This window comes from Typopeltis vanoorti, chromosome 7 (assembly GCF_054136105.1).
Source record: "Typopeltis vanoorti isolate ZY-2024b chromosome 7, IOZ_Tvanoo_1.0, whole genome shotgun sequence".
NCBI lineage: Eukaryota > Metazoa > Arthropoda > Arachnida > Uropygi > Thelyphonidae > Typopeltis > Typopeltis vanoorti.
In genome coordinates this window covers 84191449-84217010 of record NC_143555.1, presented here as the reverse complement: position 1 = coordinate 84217010, position 25562 = coordinate 84191449, and the positions used below count along the sequence as shown (strand labels likewise).

Genomic DNA, 25562 nt, shown 5'->3' with positions numbered 1-25562 from the left:
CCTCATGATATCTTCCTAATGATATCTTACCCCTCCATGGAACTGCTCCAAGTTATTAATTAATTAAAATCATCAACAATTTCTGAAAGAGCATTGCATACTTCTTATTGAGTTATTTTTTTATTGGCATGATGTCAAATATGTGATTAAGTGAAGTGAAGTTGATAGTTTCAAATTTATGTTTGGTAAATGTGTTTTGAATAAACTACAACATTTCCTTGAAATCAAAAAGCAGATGTATAGTTCTTGGATAATATAAAAAAAAATTCAAAAATTATGGTGCATTGCTCACTAACAACATAAATTGAAGATGGCAAGTGACGTTGCCGAAATACTGGAAATATTTATTAAAGTGTAATTTAATTTATATTCGTATCTATGTTGTCAATTCCTTAAGTGATTTAGTAATGCTCACTAACAAGTTTACAGAATGAGCAGTATGAGGTCTGTAAAATGTGCAGAACAAGGATTTTTTCCACAGATCTTTTGTTGAAATTTATTAGATTTCCAATGCATATTTGCAACATCATCATTATCAACGATGCTGCTGCAAATTACTTGCTATATACCCTCAAGGAATGTTCAGGCTACTATGACAGCACTATATGATTGGGTTACATTATTACTAATCTCTTATCCAGTGGCGGCTTATACATAAGCACTGCAATACTCCCAGGGAAAAAATGAAAAAATTAAATTTTGTTTGTGGTTATAAATAATAACAATGCTTACAACATTATATAAATGCAATACAACATGTTAAAGGTTACAACTTATGTTTCGACACTGATTGAATAGTTAATAATTGGATATGTTCGATTAATGCTTTAGATTACAAAACAAATGCAAGGCGATATAACGCAGTGTCGGAATTATTGCATTTGGCCAATTGCAGCTAGACGCGCCGATATTTGTTTGCACTTGTCACTGTACGTAATAAGTGAATCCGACATTGCTCAGTGTCGCTACAAATAAATTGTATGCTTGCACACATTATATCTGTGAGATACGAGACTTTTATTATTGGTGTGTTCATGGTGAGGGTGAAATATTTTTAATAAAGCAATTTTTTAATATGTAAATTTATTTATTAATAAATTGGTTACTGATTAGGAAAGAGAGAATTTTTTTTTTTTTCATTTTGTATGTATATGCAGCACCCCCTCCCCACCACACTTAAATTTTTCACTGGCTGCCACTGCTCTTATCGATAATTTTCTTCCAAATTAGTCAGTATTCCAATATTGTCATATCTAACATTTCATTCTTATAATGCACTTCTGACCGAATCAATTCACCTTGATCTTGGTCTTCCTGCAGGTCTTTTTTTCTTACAATCTTAGCATGAAACACTTGCTTTGCAAACTTCTCTACTCCCATTCTGTTTAAGTGGGTACTCAATATAAATCACTTCTTTCATGAACAGAAATTAGGTGGCTGTCTAGAGGTAAAGTACTTGTATGACTTTTGAGCTTTGTATTGAACTACTGGAATTCTTCAAATCCAATAATTCAGGATGGAAATGAATGACTGCTTAACAAATAACTCATAGCTAATGAGACTGGTATAACTTGTAAGTATATTTTATAAATTAAATGAAGATAATCTATTATTACAAGATTTTGCCAGAAAGGATAAAATTTTGTCATCAAAACAGAAATTGGAATGCAGGACATCTTGTGTAGAAGAAAATATCTTTGACTGCTTTCCTACTTTTAATGAATTTCAATGGAAAGAAATGATAAAGTTTACAAGGAAGTTAGCAACACTCTTTCAGAATACCTTTGTCACATTCCATTCTATTGGAACATTTTCCTATGAGTATTAATAATAATGATTGAGTTTGAAATCCATTTGTAGTTAGAACTTAGTCAGCACAAGTCTTAACTGACTTGTTTTCTAAGTAATGAAAACCTTCAAGAACTTTTTTCTAATAATTTTTGAAGTAGCATAATTACAGACTACTTGAATATGGCTTATTGTGAGATTAGATTTTCATATTATATTGCAACAAAGACAAAACATAAGAACAGACAGATGCCAGATCTGAAATGAAAATTCACACATTTCAAGTATAGTTTGTGATTTCAAAATGTAGAAACGTGCAGAATCCAATAATTATAAAAAAAAATCAGTGTGAGGAGAGGGGAGTACAATTTGTTAATGTGTGGAATGAGTTTGAAGGACGAAGTGAAATGTATGGGAGTGATGGACTGCATTTGAGTGGTTATGTCGCTTGGAGCGACTGCTGCTGGAAGGTAGAGAAGTAATAATAAGTACAGAGAATGAATCAGATCAAGTGGGAAGTGATGTAGAAGAGCAGGAGAGTACGACATGAGAGAGATTGAATAGGTGATTATGAATGAGGGAGTGGGTGGCATGAATATGGAAAATGAGAAAATGGGTGTGCAAGATGAACAGGGAAACGGGGAGGCTCAGGGTACACAGGAGTACACAGCATAAGAAAGGTGGATGCTCCAAGAGGATGTGAGAGCATGTGTAGACAGAAAAGGAATGAGATGACCTGAGATCAAGAGGAAACAGTTGGAATTGAAGAGGGTTCTAAAATGAATAAGCAGAAAGGGAAATGTCTCCAGTCGAGCATGGAGGGATCACATTGAATGAGTGGTATCAGTGGAACTTGCTGCAGATCCAGGAATGAGATGTTGTGTTTGTATACAAATGCTAGAAGTGTAAGAAACAAGGCAGATGAAATGATTGCACTAATTGAGTCTGTTCGCCCAAAAATTGTTGGAATAAGTGAGACATGGTTAGATGAGGACGACATCCTGACAGGAATAGAGATGGAAGGGTATGATGTGTTTCGTGAGGATACAAGGGGTAAAAAGGGAGTGGGGAGTGCTATTGATGATAGAGAAAGAGTTATGTCCATACAAAGTAGAGATGCAAGACAGAAATAGTGCCAGTGGTTTTGAGGCAGTATGGTGTGAGATAGAGGTGAATGGAATGAAATACTTGGTTGGATGTTGTTATAGACCAGGAAATGTGGATGGCAGTGACTATGATATGTATAATCAAATTAGCCAAGCAAATAAGAAAAGAGTGATCATTATGGGCGATCTTAATTATGGCAATATAGATTGGAATGATGAGATAGCAACTGGAAATAAAGAAAATGAGTTTCTTGAGTTTTTGAGGGATAACTACCTCAGACAGTATGTAACAGAGGGCACACGAGGATTGAGAGTCTTGGAATTGTTCATTTCATCAGAGGATGTAATTATAAATGAAGTGTCAAATCACCCACCAATTGATGAGAGTGACCACGAGGTGATTACCTAGGTGGTTGCCAGCAGTGTGAGGACCTCTGTAAGAAAAGGGTGTATGTGGAACTACAAGGGGTGTGTGGGGGGGTAATTATGAAGAGCTCAATATACAGCTTACAAGTGTAGCATGGATTTAGGAGTTACTGGAAAATAGATCAATGCAGCTGGGGGGGGGGGGAGCGGGATTTTCAAACACTATCTAGTAGATGCAATGTCTAAATGTATTCCAAGGGTAAGTAGGTTAAATATGATAGGTGTGAAATGGATGAACAAAGAGATTAAGCATGCGATACAGAGAAAAAGGGCATTATGAAGGCAGCATCAGAGGAGTAGAAATAACTATTTTCATGACTAGGCAAGGCAGGTGACTTGGTTGGTGAGGGTAGCTAAAGAGAGGTATGAACAGCAGTTAGCTAATTAAGCCAAAAAGCATCCTAAGGAATTCTTTCGATATGAAGCCAGCAAAAGAAAGAATAATTATGGAACAGATGACATCGATTGAAGAAAATGGTATAAAGACAGCTGTTACAGAAGGTGTGGTGGAGATACTTATTAAGCAGTTCATAAAGGTCTTTCAATTTTTTTGAGTGTATGGGGAGTTGAGCAAACTAAATGTAAATAAGGCTGTTGGCCTTGATAATATATCACTACGTATTCTGGAGGAATGTGCCAGGGAGTTGATGCCGGCCTTGACAAATTTTTTTAATACGAGTTCTGCACTGGGTCAAGTTCCTAAGGAGTGGAAGGGGCAAGATTGTGCCACTTCATAAAGGAGGTGATAGAACTCAAGCATCAAACTATAGGCTTATCTGTGTGTCAGGTGTTGTGGTTAAGTTGTTGGAGAAGCTTGTGAGAACTAGGATCCAGAATTGGGTTGACAACAATGGCATTATCTTTGATGGAGAGCATGGATTTGCTAAAGGGAGGTCATGTTTTAGTAATCTACTTATTTATTACAATAAGGTGACTGCTTCCATGGACAGAGGAGAAGGATACACAGTAATATACTTAGATTTCGCAAAGGCTTTTGATAGATTACTGCATGATAAGTTGATAGTCAAACTTGAGCAGATGGGGTTGGATATTAGATTGGTGCATTGGATTGGAGACTGGCTATCTGATTGGTATCAACAAGTTGTGTATGGGGGAGATATATCCAGGAAAAGGAAAGTTACTAGTGGTATGCCTCAGGGATCTGTTTTAGGGCCATTGCTGTTTAACTTGTATATTAATGATATTGGAGAAGATTTGGATGGAGTTATTCAGTTATTCAGATAATGCAAAGTTGTGACGAACCATGAAGAGTTGAGAAGATGTTGTGGCCTTACAAGAAGACTTGAATAAATTGAGTGATTGGGCACGGAAATGGGAGTGTGAGTTCAATGTTGCAAAATGTAAGATTTTAAAATTTGGAAAACAAAAATGGGATGCAGAGTTTATGCTTGGTGAGGATATATTGTCAGATGTGTAGGAAATATGAGATCTGGGGGGTGATAGTGGATAACGATCTGGGGACACATAGCCAAAACTGTGTTGACAACACGAAGGCTTCTGGGAATATTGCGGAGGACACTGACTTGTAGAAATAGGGAGATTCTTGTTCTTGTTATAACGCTTTGATTAGGCCATACATGGACTATTGTGACCATATTTGGTCACCTGGTTTTTAGAAGGACGAAGAAATGTTGGAAAGGGTCCAGAGGCAACTGACCAAGGTAGTTTCTAACCTCTGGAATGTCGAGTATGAGGAAAGATTGAGAAGATGCAACTTGCAGAGTGTGGTGGACAGGAGGAAGAGGGGAGATATGATAGAGACCTACAAGTTAGTAAGGGGTTGTAATAGGATCAATGCCAGAGAGGTCCTACAGAAAATAGTGGGAGATCAGGGGAGAACCAGAGGTCATCCCTGGAAACTGTATAAAAATGGTGTGAATAGTGGAGTGAGAAGCAGTTTTTTTTTTTTTTTTCATGCAGAGTCGTGAATGATTGGAATGCCCTTCCTGAGAGTGTGTAGTCTGCAGTGAATTTGAGTGTGTTTAACCCTCCAACCATCCAGGATGTATATATATACGTCCAGCTAAATCTGGATAGGATTCAATACACCTGTTGAAAGAACATGGTAAGAACTGCATTTTAATTTGGCTGTTCTCTCCTTTAGAAGGTGAGATAATCCTCCACACTGTAGAGAACACTTAAACAGATTATCTCGCTAAGCTGAGTCTCAGTTCTCTATAACAAGAAACGCAGTTCCTTGTTTTATGCTGGGCAACTTGACTGTTAGTTATATTAGAAAGACTAAAAATATAGAAATTATTTTTATTTTTCTCTTTTTATTGTGCAGTTTATAATTCCAGGACAAAATATAAATCCTTGCATACTTTCTTCACTTAAATATTGCATTACCTTGGAGAACCAATGTTTAATGTTTTTGTGCTAATTTTGTCATATCATATCACCAAGTTTTTTCAAAATATAGTAATCTACCATTCTTTGCCCTTTGATCTTTTTGGTTTCCCGGTATAATCGGTCTTTAGAAAATGAAATAAAGGATTATTATTTAAATTGATATGTACATTATATATTTTCTGCTACTTTATATTTTTCTCCAATTTGAAAGTACTTTCTTAAGCGATACTTTTGCGTATATTCTCTGATACAAAATATGTATATGTGCATGCATCAAATGTGAAATTTCATATTTTCACATTAGAATTGAACTTTATTTTGACTTTGATAGTTTTACAACCCCCTCCCCTCCCGCTGCAACACTACCACACACCTGAAAACTCTTATGAAACATAGGTACAGTTTTTTATTTTAATTCATGATTTTTCCATAATAATTGTTCCACATAACGTTTAATTTTTCGACACAGAAAGTAAGTTTTGATTATTATAAATTAGCAAATTATAAATAAGAAAATATACATATTATTTCCTCATTATTATAAATCAGGAAGTTATGTGACATTGGGTAATAGGGGAAATTAATATTTAAAAACACTGTCATCCTACAAATGCAATATCAGAATAATATGTTTCGAATGTCTGCTAATCAATCAGAAAAATGGAAAAACAAAACAAGGAATTTCTGCTTGTAAAATATTCAGTTATTGCACGAGGCACTTTAGTGTGCTGCCTGCTGGGCATGTTCTTTTGATCTGATTTCCAGTGTGTGTGTGTGGGGGGGGTTAGTAATCTCCATTAGTCTACAACTTGTTAGTGGACAGAAAGGAATATTTGAAAGTACCCAATATACAATTCATTTGTGAGATGCAAGCAAAGCAGCAGCAGCAATAGCAGTAATTTTTTTCAAGATAATTGAATCAAATAATTTAGAATTTTTCGATAATAAAAGTGAAACTGATCACTATAAATAAAGAAATCATTTTTGACATAAATACTGCATCAGCCTGTAAAAGAAATGTCAGTTTTTCTGTGTTAGCATCTGAACAACTGAAAACGAAACAAGACGTTCTTGTTTCGTTTTCAGTTGCACTAAATTGCGTCAAACAATTTAGTGCAACTTCACGGAAACTTTCTGTCTTGCGTTTCTCAAAGAGTAATCTAAGACTTTTAGCTTTTCCTCCAAGTAAGAGGATTATTGTTCAGCATTTCTAAGACGTATTTCAGAAATAGCAACCAGCAGCAATAGAAGTAGTAATGTTTAGATTTTTTTTAAAAAAAAAAAAAAAAGAAGCAAAAATAACACAACTGAACTTTCTTTGTGTGGTATACAGTTTTACATATTGAAAATAAAGCATAGTATTTCTAAATCTTAGAATAATTTCAGCAGACCGTTGAAGCTGATTTCAGATGCAAAGAAAGAGTACAGAATTAGAAGCTTCGAATATACAACAACAATATTATTGCTTTATTTCTTTTGTCAAAACAGTAAACTGAAATAAGAGATTTTGAATACTCTCTGAAAGCTTTCAAAGCTGTAGAAATTTAAAGTAGTTATGCAACTCAGTTCCAGGACAAGAGAGGGGTTGCAATAAAAAATCCTAAAAATGAGGATAAATTTTGAATCATTCCATACAAGATATCCTTCCTATTATATTTTCAACATATCTACATTGATTAAGCACTGGATATTATAGTAATGTGCATCCTATAAAAAAAAAAAAAAATCTTGCGATTTTAAGCAAAATAAGAAGGCGAAGGGTCTCTGATAAAATACCATTAGGTATAAATTTTTGATACTAAAAAGACACAATATTGGAAACCGAGTAATGAAATTTATAATCATTTGTTGTTCATAAAAAATAAAAAAAAAATAATAAATCATTCCTAAAATTGAAATGTGACAATCCATATAAAGGTATTTTGCAAAGAAAAAGCAAAATTGTCATATTTATATCACTAAATGTTATTTAAAAATATAAATATCTGACAAAATATTTTATATGTAAACAAACATTTGAAAATTCATGAAATAAATCTATATTGTCAGTAAAGTGAAGGAAATTTACTATTACTAAAATATATTCATTGCAAAGGCTGATCTGTGGTCATTTCAGGATTGATTATTTATTTTGACAGATGTGAAACTTCTATTTTTGAAAGGGACACAATAAATAAATTGTGAAAAAAAAAAAAAAAACCCACGATCAAATATCCTAGTACAATGAAGAAAATTCCAAGTAACACAGTACATATAAAGACAAGTGACTCAAAAGTCGCTCGACCACAGTTAATCCTCTAATGGCTCTAAAATCACCATTAAAGGATTAACAGCAGAGAAGGGTAAATACTTGATAAAAGATAGAATGCCAATGAAGTTTTGATCCATGAAAAATTCTGGGGTGATCTTGCTATTTCATTGGCCAGTAGGAGGGTTAAAGCACATATGGTGAGCTGTGTGTGTGTATAATAAAAGGACCTCCTAGATGAGTCTTTGACTGCATGGGGTTTTGGGTAATAATAATAATAATAAATAAATAGTATTTTGACCATGAAATAATGTTTCTTAATGGATAAAAATGTCTTTCTAATGTGTTTTAACCTGATAAATTTTTGCTTGCTTTTGTGAAATAAATCCCTTAATGTTATGACTATTCCATGTTTTTCGTGAAATGAAAAGTGTTCTATGGTCAAAAAAAGTTTGTAAATGCTTCCAATTATATATTTGGTTTAATCCTTTATCCAAGTGTAAGCAAACAAAGTTGTGCCTGAAGTATTTTCAGGACAGGGGCAACTCGTGGCAAAAGGTGGTATAAGTTCTCATCACTTGCCTTAGTATCCCACAATGCTGTGCACACATATCCTTGTGGACATGTATAATGCTATTCATTAAGGGAAAGGTTGCTACCCAAACTGGTTTCAATCTTTATTGAGGTCTCATCAGTTGGAGCCAGGCCCAGAGGTGGTGATACTAAGGTGGGAGTAATGGAGAAGTCATATTTCCATATGCCAGTTGCTAAAATGTGTCACATCTTATTAAAATTCTCTGGATTAGAGATGAGTTGATAGAAGTTTTTCACTTGGCTATGCTACCAAGGTCGAAACCGGGCTGGGTAGTAACCTTTCCCGTAATGCATAGCATTATATTATACATGTCTGCAAGGATATGTGCTTTGCATTGTCGAATACTAAGGCAAGTGATGAGAACTTATACCACCTTTGCCAAAAGTTGCCTCATCCTGAAAATACTTCAGGCACAAACTTTGTTTGTTTACACTTGGATAAAGGATTAAACCACATATATAATTGGTAGCATAGCCAAGTGAAAAAACTTCCATCAATTTGTAAATTTGATGGAAGTTTTTGAAATAAAAACTACTAACATAAAATATAAACTTCAAAGATTATTAAGAACATCTGATTAATGTAACAATGTGTATTTATTATTATGTAACTGCAAATTTACAAGAGTTATTTAAAATAAATTCATATTTTAAGAAAACTTATAAATTTTAGTACTATTAATTATACAAAAATTGAAACTAATACCTGAATAACAGATGCAACAGTCCTTGAAGCAAGAGAATTATAATGCATTCTGAAGACTGATTCAAAATTAGATATCACTATTAAAGATGTCATATTTGCAATATAAAGTGATATTACTAATAGTGTGAAGAACCACCATGATGCACTCAAAATTCGAGATGAAACTGACCTATGCATGAAACAAAAAAAACGGAAAAGTTAATTTTTGTGTGTGTGTGTGTGTGTGTGTGTTATAAATTTACTAATTTTTAATGAAATTTAAATTAATTATAGGTATTATTTCTGGGAAAATCCCCATGTTACTCCTCTAAGTAACTATTATTTTTATGGCTATATAGCCTACTTTCGTTTAGGAGTGCCCCCTTTTTACAATGTCATTGGCTTTTTTACTTAAAATCTTAGGGCATTACTGACGTGTTATAAAAATCGATATATGAAGAATAATATGGGAGAAAAATTCGGACATACCTTTTTGGATTTTGTTGGCTGTCTCCTTAACCCGGCGATATGCATTCATCTGCTGTTAAGCTGTTAAAGGAAGGGGGTTTGAGAAAAGTGGATTAAAGGAAGGATTGATGGGAAAAGGTCAGGGGGGTGGGAGTAACAGGGTGTGAGCCGTTTGGATAGTGCATTGTCTTTGGAACTTGTGGGGGAAGTGGAGGCTATAATGTGGTGTGAGCCGTTTCGACAGTGCATCATCTTCGGAACTCATGGGGGGGGGAAGTGGAGGCTATGTCTCGTAGCCTCCACTTTCCCCACGAGTTCCGAAGACGACGCACTGTCAAAACGGCTCACGCCCCGTTACTCCCATCCCTGACCTTTTCCCATCAATCCTTCCTCTTCCCCAAAAAATAGTTTCTATTTCAGATCCTTCTCTCACCCACCCTCCCAAAGCGCTCTTTTCCCACCCTACCCTTAATAATAATAATATTATATATATAAAAAACCCAGGTTTCTTCAAATAATTCTCCCACATTGCTTTACCCCCCCCTCCCCCCACTCTTCCCAAACTCCCTTCCTTTAACAGCTTAACAGCAGATGAATGCATAAGGAGACAGCCAGCAACATCCAAAAAGGTATGTCCGAATTTTCCTCCTATATTTTTCTTCATATATTGGATTTTATAACACATCAGTAATGCCCTAAGTTTTTGAGTAAAAAAAGCCTATGGCATTGTGAAAAAGGAGCACTCCTAAACGAAAGTAGGCTATATAGCTTTTTCATAATTAAATTAATTATGCTAATTAAATTGATGAATACAAAAGGATGTGTGTTTATTATCAAAGAAATATATGCACAAATTCGGTGGAATCTTGGTTGAATAAAGTATTAACAAATGGCAGATTTCTTGCTCAAAATGGGCACCTTGTCTTTCAAGACAGGTTTCGAAGTTCATGCAGAAGTTTCTGTCATCTTGGAAAACAAAGGTTGGGACATCTGCTGGACATATCATGTAATTTTATCCTTCAGTTCTTCAAGGCTTGAAAGCAGGGTCATGGTGGAAAACCCATTCCTTCAAAATACTCCAAAAAAAAGGCATCAATGACACCTATGCAAATCCCGGGTGAATAGAACCAACACATTCTCGATGTAGCATTTGCTATTCAAAGTCATGGTTACACCACCCTCTTCAATGAAATAGGGCCCAATTATGCCATGGCTGGAAATCACAGACACACACCATGAGGCGACCCCACTGCGAAGAAGTTTCTCTTGGTCAAATTCAGGTCTCAAGAAACTGAGAAACCTATAGGTTCATCTGTTTACATGACTGCTTAGATGGAAATACACTTTCTGAGAACCAGATGTTATGGAGGAAAAACAGATCTTCATAGACATTGGCCAGCATGCATGCATAGTATTTCTCACTATGAAGCATAATCTGTTACTGTTAAACACTGATCCACCTGAAGGACATGCAAAAAGGCACCCAGCTCCTTAAGGATTCTCTTTAATGACTGCCTTGGTATCCAAAGTTTTACTGCTGTTTAGCACTGACTGTATTTTGGAGACTGTAACACTTGCTCCAGCACACACACTCGTGATTCTCATTTGTGTTAACAGTTCATGGTCTCTCTGAATACCCTTTGCACCGAGGCAGAACACTCCCAGTATGTCAGAAACTCATAATTAAGGCAATGATTACACTATTGCTTGGGGCACAATTACGGAAATAATGAACTAACTGCTCATAAACATATAAGCTTGTACCATTTGCTCTACCAATTCTGTATGAATGAAAATAATGCTCAACAATAAATGTCTTTTTTCCAATCTCAACACACTAATGCTAGACCCTAGACCAGCGTTTCTCAACGTGGAGCATATGCCCCACATGGAGGCAATTTGAATATGTGGGGACAATTAGAAAGTGATGTTGCATTCGTCACCTCATCACTGATATACTCAAAACGCTCACCATTGTTGGCAAGGGGGGGAGGACATCAAAATCTTTGAGGAGTTGAGGTGAGGCATGATCCAAAATACGTTAGGAAATACTGTCCTAGATTCTACACGTGCTCTTCTATTAATGTACATGCAGATGAATGGCATATCTCACAGTGTATGTATTGAAGGGGATGTCAAAATTTGGTACTGTTTTTTTTTTTTTCTTGCGCCATACCATATTTAATATTATTTTTTAACAGTTTTCTGAAACTTTTGGAAAATAGACCAAATAAGCAAATCGTGGGAGGGGCACTCAACTCTACTGTACAACACAGATCTCACATCTTCCCTATTTGACTCTCAAATTACACACAGTGACACTAAATTGCATGTGTTCTCATAGATGATTTGCCTGTATATTGTAAAATTTTATTATCCTTTTGTGTCTATTTCTATTGTCTTGTCCTTTTTCTATGTCGCCATTGTAAAATTTAATTTCACCTTTATTTATCTTACGTATTATTCTCTTTAAATCTTAATTACACTTATATTGCACTTGTATCTATGCCCTAGTAAAATCCTTCTCTAGTAAGACTTTATTCTCTTAACTTCTATATTTCTCTTGGCCGATCTTGACATATAAGACCGATGCTGGTGGTTTGGGGGATAAAGGGAATTCTAATGACCAATACCAATTCCTTTGTCTCAACACTGGTTCTAATTCCTTCTTCAGATTCAGGGAAAATTTATTTTTTCCACTGTGCCACCCTGAATCCTAGATTATCAAAGAGTGTAGAATCAAGGAACCAGAACTCAGTTTAGGATGCAATCTTACTTCACTATAAATTACTATTGCAGTCGTAGCCTCTCTATAAATTAATCTCCCGCTGTGGTCCGTATTTTATGAGCAAGTGCAACAGAGAAGAAAATCAGGCAAGTCATCAGTTAAACTTAAAAAAGCAAAGCATTTAATTCAATTGAAACATCTTACACATTATGGTTCTACACAGAATTAAGTAATCTGTTATTTTTAAGGAATGAGTATTAATTATTCAATTCTCTATCTCTATCATAGTATGCCTAACAAAGAACTTCATACATAGTTAAAAAATTCTACTTGATAGATCCAACTCATTCTCCGATACTAAGGACATTTGTTAATTGAATAACTAAGATAACTCCACGTGCTCTCACACTATTTCATTTACAAAATTCTCAAGATTTCTTTATCATTAAAAGAAACAATCTCTAGGCTCCACGTGCTCTCGCACTAATTCATTCACAAAGTTCTCATAATTACTCTACCATTAAAAGAAACAATCTCTAGAGTCCTTCCTAAAGTTACAGACATTCTTCTTATTACACATTTACAAAAAAAACAACATAGACTGTACATTACCAACTGCTGGGGAATTGTTTGGCCACATCACATATCTTGTCTGGACAATAACTTTCGACTCCAAGTTCATTCTGCTATTTTTTTGAGGCATTCTTCAAGATTTCGAGCTGTACTTATCTCTGCCGCCTAAATTAGGTAGATGTTGTTCTCTGGTGAACTGGTTTAACATTGCAATGATATTTCCGTAAGCATCGGTGACTATCTTCTGCTGAGCTGATTATTGACCAGTAAACTTTCGGGAATTTCACGGCACAGTTCCTCAGTCATTGTCTCGAATCCGCATCAAAAACAGAGAACTAAAAGTTGCCACGAGGAGATTCCACACACAACAGCATAACTGCAGGAAGGCATGAGATCCCGAGTGAAAAGAGAGCGTTTCTGGGCGCTACACAACTTTTTAAATTGCGTGCCACACATTCACCTCTATGTCACCCATAACTCAGTGCCGCACACGGAATTCTAGCATGATCTACGGAATGTATGAGTGTGTGTGTGGGGGGGAGACAGCATGCTTACCAAAAGGGTGCACGTGTACTACTTGCTGCACGTGTTTTAGATTCCGGTCACTTTTACTAAATCGGATTATCCGTTCTCCCAGCAATTTATAAGTACTTACACACGAGCAGTAAGGGTTAAGCATTTAAGCACTTTACAACAATTTAGCATATCTGATATATCAATAATTGATTCAAAAATGCAAGCCCATGTTAAGTCTGTAGGAAACGTGAAATAATTTAATTTTAGTCTCATTCAGAACTTAACAATATGATTGTCAGTTTGTAAAACTTGTTTTAGTTTAAAAACGTTGCACAGGTATTCTTCACTGAATCTTTATTCCTATTAAACTCTCAATGAAAATACAGCAAAATATCCAGAATACAACTGATATACACATGTTGATATATTATATATATATATATGCACAGGTATTCTTCACTGAATCTTTATTCCTATTAAACTCTCAATGAAAATACAGCAAAATATCCAGAATACAACTGATATACACATGTTGATATATTATATATATATATAAAATATATTAGGGTGAAAAAAAAAAAAATATATATATATATATATATATACGTATACAGGGTGTTTCAAAAGGGCGTATACAACTGTGCAGGAAAACAGAGAATAACTCAGAAGATGTACAAAAACTGAGTGAGTGTTATAATGTAGTGAAACACATCAATTTTTGGTCACATAACTTTATTACCAAATAACAACACTAGATGGTGTGATACATCATACTGTTGGAAAATGGCAACTTTCAATGGTGCAGAGTGAGCACATTGTGTTTTGGTTTGAGAAAATGAAGTCTGTAATGATACATTCAGAGGAATTTCCACATTCAATATGGCAAAGAACCTCTTAGAAGGCACACGATTAAAACATAGCACAAGAATTTTGTGAAAACAGGTTGTTCTGTGTCATACAAGGTCAATGGGAAGGCCTCGTGCTGCCGATGCTGTTGTGAAAGAAGTTTGGGAAAATTTCCAGAGAAGTCCTGAAAAATTAACCAGATGGGCATCTCGTCAAATTGGAATTCCACATGTGACTGCGTGGCATGTTTTATGACATTGTCTACATTTAAGGAAATGTAGACGATTTCTGTAAGGAAATGATCAGCAGGATACAACAAAATGAGGACTGTTTGGACATGACTGTTTTCAGTGACGAGTGCACTTTTTGCATAAGTGGGCAAGTAAACACTCACAACTGCTGAATTTGGGGAAGCAAAAATTCACACGCTATCACAGAAGATGTTCATGGCCACAGAGGCTAATGTTTTTTGTGCCATAAGCAAGATGAAAGTGTATGGACTCTTCTTTTTTTCAGAATCTGCCATTACTGGTGGTGTGTATCTGGACATGCTACAAGGGTACCTAATACCACAAATAGATGATGATGATGATCATGACGGACGCTTACATTTCCAGCAAGAGGGAGCATCTCCTCATTACCTGATAGATGTAAGGTCATACCTAGACACCTCTTTTCCAAGAAGAAGGATTGGTAGAGGAGGCACCTGTAGCATGGCCATTGTGTTCCCCCGACCTCACACTGTTAGATTTTTTCTTGTGGAGCTTTGTGAAAGATCAAGTGCTTGTACCACCACTACCAGCCAATTTGGATGAACTGCATTCCAGAATTACTGCCAAGAAAATGATTACAGATGGGACATCTGCGGAATTACTGAAGGCAGTCATATTGAACTTTAACTGTGTGTTGAAACTTCAAGTGTTATGCTACATTTGCACAGTAATAAAAATTGTTCATCTATCGCTATTTACTTTCTATTGTCATTCAAATTTGTATAACCCCTTTTGAAACACCTTGTATTTTTTTTTTGTATATCAGCCTAACTCATAAGAAGCTGCAAAACCTATAGTACATCAGCGCTATGTGGAAGCAAGTGGTCAAGAAGAAAGAAGGAACGTGATATGTTTAATGAGCATATTAACAACAACTTTCAAGTTAGTATTAATGTTAGTACTAACATACAGACCCCGTGTGGTGACCAGGGTTAAAGAATAGTCCCATTGTAGCCCATGCATGTCGTAAAAGGCGACTAAAATGGGTACCCAGTACCCCGGGGGTATAGCCGGGTTCCTTCTTGTAAGGTTGGGCGCAGGGCTAACAACCCTGTCCTGTAAAAACTCATTTGTTAAGAAAGTCAAAAGGAAAATTAGCCAGACGTACTTCGCGGAACAACTTGGACAACAGAAAAAGGATTATGAATATTGGTTTGGAAGCTGGAATGTCTTGAGCCTGAACAGACCAGGAACATTGAAGAGAGTGTGTGAGGAACTACAGAGATATAGAGTGCAGATAACAGCATTGCAGGAGGTGAGATGGAAAGGAAGTGGCATATTTGATACCAGAACACATACTATTTTTTACAGTGGAGGAGATCAAAAAGCCTTTGGCACCGCATTTTCGGTTAATAAAAAATGGAAACACTTGGTTCTTGATTTTAGACCAGTTAATGAACGACTTTGTGTACTGAGAATAAAGTTTAAGATATTCAATATTTCACTTATATGTGCACACGCACCAACTGAGGACTCTTGTGAAGAAGACAGGATGAATTTCTATGAATTATTGGAGAAGATACATGATCAGGCACCGAAACATGATGTAAAAATGGTTCTAGGAGACATGAATGCCAAAATAGGAAAGGAAGAGACCTTCCGACCAACAATTGGAAGAGATAGCGCACACGAAGAAAGTAATGAAAATGGCATGAGACTAATTGATTTTGCAAGTAGCAAAAATATGATCATATGTACAACCTGTTTTCCACATAAAAAAGTACATAAAGTTACCTGGAGATCGGCAGATGGAAAAACGGAAAATCAGATAGATCATGTGATGATTGATAGACGACATGCGACAGATATCATTGATGTAAGAAGTTTTAGAGGAGCGGATTGTGATACGGATCATTACTTGTTAAGAATTAAATATAAACAAAGGATAAAAATTAATAAAGTAGGTAGAGGAAAGAGAACACCAAGATATGACATCCAAAAATTAAAAGATGGAAAAATCAGACAAAAATATATTGACAGATTGGGAGAAGAAATAAATGAGGATGAACATATAAATAATATGACTATAGATAAAAAATGGGAATGGACCAAGAATAAAATTTCTAAAGTGGCCGAAGAAGTCCTGGGATTCAGAAACAAAGATAAAAGAAATGAATGGTATGATTTGGAATGTAGAAAATGTGTTGAAGACAGAAATACAGCTCGTCTAAAGATGCTTGGACGAAAAACTCGAGCAAATGAGAATGAATATAGAGAAAAACGAAAACAAGCCAAAAAGATTTGTAGAAGAAAGAAACGTGAGTGGGAAAAGTCAAGGCTAAATGAAATTGAGATTTTGAAGAATACAGGACAAATTAAGAAAATGCATAATAAGATAAAGGAAATTAAAGGCAGATTTCAACCCAGAACAACTTTCTGCAGAGACCATGAGGGAAACTTGCTCAGTGAAAAGGAGGACATTTTGAGAAGGTGGGCAGAATATATTGAAGATCTCCTTCAGGACAAAACAAGCTTGGAAAATGACGTTCCAGAAGAATACGAGTTTAACGAACCCCTGGCAAGTATGGGAAAAGCTGAGACAGAGGAAGCACCAGAATTAAACGAGGTGGAATTAGCCCTAAAGAGAATGAAAAATAATAAAGCACCTGGTGAAGATGGAATACCAGTTGAGCTATTAAAATATGGTGGGCAGTCACTATTAATCAAAATACATAAGTGCTTGTCAGAGGTATGGGAAACTGAATCTATGCCTACTGAATGGTACACTGCTATTATCGTTCCTATACATAAGAAAAATGACAAGTCTCTGTGCCAAAATTATAGAGGAATATCACTGTTAGCAGTAATTTACAAAATATTTGCAAGGGTACTGGCAACTAGATTGGAACCATTTATAGAAAAAACGCTGGGCGACTACCAATGTGGTTTTAGGTATGATAGATCAACAACAGACCAGATTTTTACAGTACGAACTATAATGGAGAAATGCTACGAGTTCAATATCAATCTGCACCATTTGTTTGTGGACTTTAAACAAGCCTATGATAACATCGATAGAGATAAGCTATTTAAAGTCATGAAGGAATTCCAAATTCCACCTAAACTGATAAGATTAGTTAAAATGACACTCAGAAATACCATGGGTAGAGTGCAAATACAGGGCGAACTCACACCTGAGTTCAGGATTACCAAAGGATTACGACAAGGAGATCAACTATCAACAATGCTTTTCAACCTATGTCTTGAAAGGGTAATACGAAATGTAATTATAAACAGAGGTGGAACTATTATGAATAGAAGTCTACAGCTTTTGGCTTTTGCGGAAGATGTAGACTGTATTGCAAGGACTGAGAGAAGCCTTAGAGAAGGTTATAGACAAATGAGAGAGGAGGCAAGGAAAATGGGACTACAAACAAACGAAACTAAAACAAAATACTTAATTGTTGCCAGAAATAAACAAAAATTGGGAAACAGCCAAAGTTTCACAGTAGACGAAGAAACCTTTGAACAAGTCCAGCATTTCAAATATTTGGGTTCAGTAATAACAGAAAGTAATGATATGTCAATTGAAATTACCTATAGAATAGCTGCTGCAAATAGAACTTATTATAGTATTCAACCACTATTAAAATCGAATTTGATTTCGATAAAAAGTAAAATCCAGCTATATAAAGTAATCCTCAAACCTGTGCTTTTGTACTGCTGCGAAACATGGACAATGATCCAGAGAGATCAAAACCAATTACAAATATGGGAACGAAAAGTATTAAGAAAGATCTTTGGCCCAATTAATGAGAATGGACTTTGGAGAGTGAGGAATAACAAAGAAATAATGGAGAAATTCAATGAAGTGGATATTATTACTGAAATAAAGGTGAGAAGACTGAGATGGCTAGGACATGTTCAGCGAATGGGAGATAATAGAGCCGTAAAAAAGGTCTTCATGTCTGGACCAGGTGGATCTAGGTCCAGAGGACGACCGAAAAGGAGATGGCTTGACGATGTGGAGGATGATTTAAAGAAAATGAGAGTAAAGAACTGGAGGAGCAAGACACAGAATCGTGAAGAATGGAAAGCTATCCTGAGACAGGCCCAGGTCCTAAATGGACTGTAATGCCAAGGAGTAGTAGTACTAACATACAGGTTCTATTTGTCAACACTAGTTGGCCGAGTGGTTAGCGTATCGGCTCTCCAGCCAAAAGGCTGCAGGTTCAAATCCTGCCATGGGTATGGATGTTTGTGATTGTTTCTTAAAATACTAGTGGTGGTGGGCAGTAGATGGCGTTAGTGTAGATGATGATGATGATGGCAGTTGCAATTCATTGTTGGTGGAATGAGTGGTGGAGACAGAGAGTTGTAGAGTAGGCCCTCGATGATCTTTCGGCTCCCTGGAGATGTCATGTAATAATAATAATAATAAGTAATTTTAATAATAATAATAAAAATTATTATTATTATTCCAATCCTCCATGAATTCAGAAGACTCATCATGGGAGGTCCAAATAAATAACACAAAATCTATCATACACTCATTAAACTTGTTTACTGTCTCCTGCAAATCCATGCTTCTACCACTCTCCATGTAAAAATCTTACTTCTTATCTTCTTATTCGCTACATCTTTTTTGCAACTTCCCGGGGATGACCTCTTGTCCTTGTTCCTTCCTCTCATTCTACTATATGAAAAAACTCTCCAGGTGTCCTTCCAGTAAATACTTCTCAACAGCTTAAATGTCTCAATCATATTACTTCTTTGTCTCCTTTCCACCAGACTTTGCTGATTACATGCCATCAGTCTATCCTCATAACCAATGTTTTACAGTCTCGATATAATTTTTGTTATTCACTCTGATTTATCGCTACCCCTCCAAATCCTTGTGACCAAATCTGAGCAGAGTAAACCAGATGTGGCCTGATTAAAACTTTATACAATGGTACTATACTACCACTCTCTTATCTCTGATAGTTAGTTTTCTTCAATGTTGCAGCAATTCTCTTTGCTGCAACTTTTGCAACTTTGCAACATGGCTTCTGAACTTCAACCATCTTATTTAAATTCTCCTGAAGAGCAATAACATCAGTACTATAAGTAACGCCTTATCTGTAAACAATTGAATATCTCCCTATCCAGATAATATCGTCAACATCAAGATTGAAAAGCAATGGTTCCTAGTTGGAACCATTGCTTTTCAATCTTTATGTTGACGATATTATCTGGATACTGCTCACCAATTTATAACTCTCTGATATCTTTCAAAAAATCACTTTCCAATCTAACCTACTAACCAGCTATCTAAACCCATATGCTTTAATTTAAATAGTAACTTTTCATGCAGAACCTTATCAAATGCTTTTGCAAAAACTGACAGTGTATGCTTTTTCTTTATCCACTACTCTTCCAACTTTATTATAAAAGGCCACCAGATTACTAAAACAAGAATGTCCCTTAGCAATTAAAACATGTGGTGAAATCCCATTTAATCCTACTGCCTTACTGATATCTACAGTGCTCAGTATTTGGAACACATTCTCTTTATTCACTATTAGGCCTTGAATCCTATTCCTCTGGGAATAAAATCAGCTTTACAAGGATGAAACACCATAATAAAATTAATATCAAACAACTGCACTACATCATTTACATTGGTCACTCAACTATCATCTCCATCCAGCAGGGTCATTTGTCCACAATCACTTCTCCACCTACTGGTCACATAGAAGATCTCTTTGGGATTTTCCTTGGATCATAATGCTAGTTTCCTTTTGCATAATTTTTCTCTCAACACTATACACTACTCACCATTCTAGCTTGAGCCTTATATTACTCGTGCAATTGAATTGTTCTCCACCTCTCTATCTTTATATGCCTTTCATAACTTTTTTTTTTTTAAACTGCAATTCCTGTTTGATTTCCCTAGGCATCCATTTTACTTCAAATCACTTTCATCTTTTTCACTCAAGGGATACAATTTGCTGATGCTGCTAACAGATGTTTCTCACAAGTCAGAGAGCACTGCACTACTGACTTCTCTATCTTTAGGAAATTGAACATAGGAAAATAAATTATTTAATATGAAAAACATATATATTCCAAGATAAGTATCTCATCCTGTCTTCCTAATAAAAACATAACAATTAGAGTGTTACATGAAGTGACAAAGGAATGAAAGCAAATATTACAAAATGCATTCTTTTTTTTGCTACTCTGTGGCTAACATTTAATGGTATTAGAAATTAAGGAACAATTTAAATCTATTCTATATATATAAAAAGATAAGTTGAAATATGAAACGTTTTTATATCATGTTTTTTGTCTCTTCATTGTTTTGAAACGCCCAACAATGTGTTTGCCTTCATGAGACAAACACATTCTTGTCACATTGTTGTCTCATGTCTCGAGTCATCAGAATTGAAGGAGAACCGGCTTACCAGCCCTGAACTCGGGGGGGGGGGGTGCCAAGACACCAGGGGGGAAGAGCCCCCCCAGTATAGCCATAAAGCAATGAGGTGCAAAGGTTCTGTAAGGAAAGAAAAATCATATTACATCAAAGACATTCTGCTTTGAAGAATGTCTTAATATTATCACTCCTTGTAACTACTTATGGTTATACTATGTTGATGATGTTTTTTTTCTTTTATGATTTTTTTTATTTGGCCATACTCTATCGAGGAATTAAATTTTTTTAAAATTAAAGTTACCTGCCTTTTCCTAGGATAAAATGTATGTTAACAAAAGAAAATAACGAATTCATTAAATTTCCTTGACACACTTATAAAATATGAAGTTGACAGCTCTCTTAGCTTTTCTGCTTACAGGATACCTACATTCACTGGTTGATATATTCTCTATGATTCAATACAACTATCTGAAAAAGCTAAAGTTATCAGGACCTTTACACACAGAGCTATTTGATCTACTCTTCTGAGGATTCCCTACAACAAGGATTACAGTGCATTAAAGTGAAAGTATATATGACAAAGCAAAAGAAGAGAGTAAGAATAAAGGTTTTATGGTGATTCTATGATAAGACAAGCATTTCAAAGAGTGTGAAACCTAAATCTTAAGTGTGAAACCCCTGGTGCAAAAATTAATGATATTAGTGAGGCTATAAGGATGCAAAGAGATAACGTGAAAGAGTTGACTAAACAGTCCACTCTTTCACTTTACCTCGAAAGGTGAAAAGTGCAGTATGAGTGAAGATAGATATGAAAGCATATCTATCTGTCTGTGGATGTTTATACACTATAGACTGAATTTGATGAATGGAGTGACTTACACGAGGATAACAGATTTCACTAAATTTTTTTTTATGCTACTCCCACCAATGAAAGGTTATTTGCAAATCTAAAGTAACATCTTAATTCATCTACTACTGTAGATGAATTAAGGTTTTTTTTTTTTTCATTTTTATCAGTTTTATATATATTTTTTATTTATTTAATTGTTTATTATTTATTTTTTGCTTATTTTTGCATAATCCAAAAATCCTTCTCTAGAAACCAAACATGGAACTTTCTCAAACCACTTTAGGCCTCCAATAAGTGGAGTAGTAGTCTTACACCGAGCAATGAAATACATATCCCACCTAAGGACAATCACAAACATTCGTGTCCATGTCAGGATTCGAACCTGCAGCCTATTGGTAAGAAAGCAGATACTCTAAATCCATTTGGCCAACCAGGCTAGCACCTCATAACACCTTACTCCAAATGGATTTAGAGTAAGGTGTCATGAGGATTCTAAAGGAAAAATTAATTTCTGGATGACTTACAAGTCAGTAAACAAGATTGCCTTTACTGATCTTCCTTCCATGAAAGATAAGATTCTTCTCTTAGAACATTCCATAATTTATCAGAATTTAGCTTTCCTATTTTGGTCAGACCTGTCATACAGTAAACATCTGACAATCTGTACATACACTGTCTGATAAAAATACCTGGATGCCTGCTCCATCCCAACTCTCACTCTAATACGAAAGGCATTAATATGCAGTTGGTCCACCCTTGCCGCTATAATAGCCTTCTAGGAAGGCTTCTCACTAGATTTTCTGTAGTAATTCTCTATCATTCCAAGAAGAGCATTAGTGAGGTCAGTCACTGATGTCAGGTGATTTGGCCTGGCTCACAAACAGTTTTCCAATTCATGCCACAGGTGATTGATTAAGATCAGGACTCTGTCAGGCCAGTCAAGTTCTTTAATGCCCATCTTATCAGACATTTCTGCACAAACCTCGCTTTGTGGACAAGGGCATGTCATGTTGATGCAGAAGGGTCTTCAATGAACTTGATGCTATAAAGTTGTTAAATGCAGAATTATCTAGTGTTACGCCTTTGGTTCATCCCTTTTGGGTTATTTTATTTTCTACTGTTTCTATTATCTGTCACTTTAGGACATCAGCTATTCCGTTGCCGACAAATTTATAATTGTTTAAAATGACTGCGCCAGCTGAATTCTGATATACAATTAAACAACTCTAAAATATTAAAGGGATTATGTGATTTGCAGTCGTGGTCCCCCTTTTTCTTATGGCAATGGATTCTCCTTTTACTTATGCAGGTCCGAAGTTTTAATAAGTGGTAATTCAAATCTCAGAAAACGACAGACTCATGAGCTTTGGGTTAAAGAAATACATTTATTTTAAACACTTGCATATATACAATTTATGTAGTAAATCCAATACTAAAGAGTCTGGACTCCCCCCCCCCCTTTGAAGTTAAGATATCCAAAATTTCTAATCCTAAATTTAATCTAACAGTCCCACACTCTCTTTTGTGTTACTATGTTCAGACTCAGTTAATCCACACAGAATTACTCAATTTCCACATATAAAATAACACATGCACATAGTTATATACAATCCTTGTGTAGAGGCATATTAGACGTGTTCCGTCTTGTGATTTAACATGGGATATTATTCTTATTTATGCTCAGGCTTTATCCTCCCCCAATTTAGTTAATATTCAAGCTAATTTCTAACATAATATCATAAGTGTTTCTTCCAAACAAACAGTTCGAAGGTTTGGTTCCTTTCTCAGCTTAAGCTTAGAGTGGCATTAACTTGCTTGACATAGACAGATTAGTCCAAAAACAGTCCTTTAGGCATTATATGAAAGTTAAATGTGTGGAGCTCTTTAATTCCCTGGTTCCTATTCCTTCCTTGGTTACTATTCAAAATGAGTATGAAAACTTGTACCTTACCATTCTTGTCTTTCACGGAGTTGCCGAGGCTTCCTTGATTACACTTCCGCGTTCTCTCACCACATATTCTTATGGCATCAGCGACTTACTTCTATCATCTTCAAAAGGTTCCCCTTTTGCTGACTACACGTTGGCATAACTAACCAACGGCTCTTCACTGGAATTCCGACCTCATTCCTTTGGTGACTATACTTGGCACGGCACGTACAGCAACCGATAGATTTGTTGCTGGGTACCAGCGGTAAGCTTCTGCAGCTATCCAGGACTTGGATCAGGAACGCAGGAACAGAAAACGAGAGAGAAGAGAGTGATTGAATCTCCCGCCAGACCTTATATTGTAAAATGCAAGCACCCTCTCTCGATGGCTACGTCATGCTCATATCGGCGGCCAATTGGTCACCGCAACTCTGAACTGTTTTTGACATGGTTCTAATACATATATCATCTTATATACCTCTAATAATAACATTTCAGTACTGATACATAATTTTCCCTTGTTAATTTTTACACAGACATTATCAACTTTGATTATGGACTTCTCAAAATCACTTAATATTTACAACCTCAGATGGTTAGATACTTCTGAGTGAGCATATGTACACTATCTTTTTAGCTCTTCTTCTGGAGGCATAAGTATGTCCTTATCTTTAGATCTAATCATTACCATATGTTGGGGCGGAAACAGGATGACTCACCAAAAGTGAATCAGCACCTTTTCCGACACAACACTAGCATGTTATTATAGGTCATAGCATTAAAATTCCCTGTCGCTGAAACTGTGTGTGTGTGTGGGGGGGTCCTAACCATGAAAAACAATCACAGAGCATGATGCATCCTCCACCAAACTTCACAGCTAGCATAACACATTTGCGCAGGCAACATTCTCCTGGAATTCACCAAAAAAAGACATGGGATACTAAGACAAGTGATGTGAAGTCATACCACCTTTACCACGAGTTGCCCCAGTCCTGAAAATACTTCAGGTGCAAACTTTGTTTGCTTACACTTGGATGAAGGATTAAACCAAGTATATAATTTCTTGGTACCTTTAATTTATAATATAACCAAGAGAAAAACTTTCAACAACTATCTATCTTTAATCCAGAGTATTATAATAATAAGGTGTGACATCTTTTGGCAACTCGTATGTGAAAATATGACTTCTGCATTACTTCAACCTTGATATCGCCTCTGGGTCTGGTTCCCACTGATGTGCCTTTGTGCATAAGTGGTTGTGGCAATGCTGTAGCCAATGAAGTCTTCTGAGGCTTGGCTATTGCTGTTTCCAGGTATGGCTCTCATGGATGTGTATAATAAATTTAGTTTAATTCTTTATCCAAGTGTAAGCAAACAAAGTTTGCACCTGAAGTATCTTCAGGACTGAGGCAACTCGTAGTAAAGCTCTCATCACTCTTTGTCTCAGTATCATCCATGATGCAAAGCACATCTCCTTGTAGACATGTATAATGCTATGCATTAAGGGAAAGGCCACTACCCAGACTGGTTTCGACCTTTACTGAGGTCTCGTCAGTGGGAGCCAGACCCATAAGTGGTGATACTAAGGCAGAAGCAAAGGAGAGGTCATATTTACTTATACGAATTGCCAAAAGGTGTACCACCTTATTCTTAAATTACTCTGGATTTAGAGAAAGATGTTGGAAGTTTATTTTCCACTTGGTTAGACTATAATAAATTTAGTTTAATCCTTTATCCAAGTGTAAGCAAACAAAGTTTGTGCCTGAAGTAATGAGTTGCCTCAGTCCTGAAGATGCTTCAGGTG

General features: G+C 35.9%; 1 protein-coding gene across 2 annotated transcripts in view; it reads right to left on the bottom strand.

Moving 5' to 3' along the window:
* LOC150104821 (glutamate receptor 1-like) overlaps window positions 1-25562 on the bottom strand; it is a 301010-nt gene that overhangs the window by 88249 nt on the left and 187199 nt on the right. For both annotated transcript variants that reach the window (XM_090395997.1, XM_090395998.1), the window contains exon 11: window positions 9242-9410. In XM_090395997.1, coding sequence (XP_090252123.1) covers window positions 9242-9410 — 169 coding nt within the window. The remainder of the gene's footprint in view (window positions 1-9241; window positions 9411-25562) is intronic.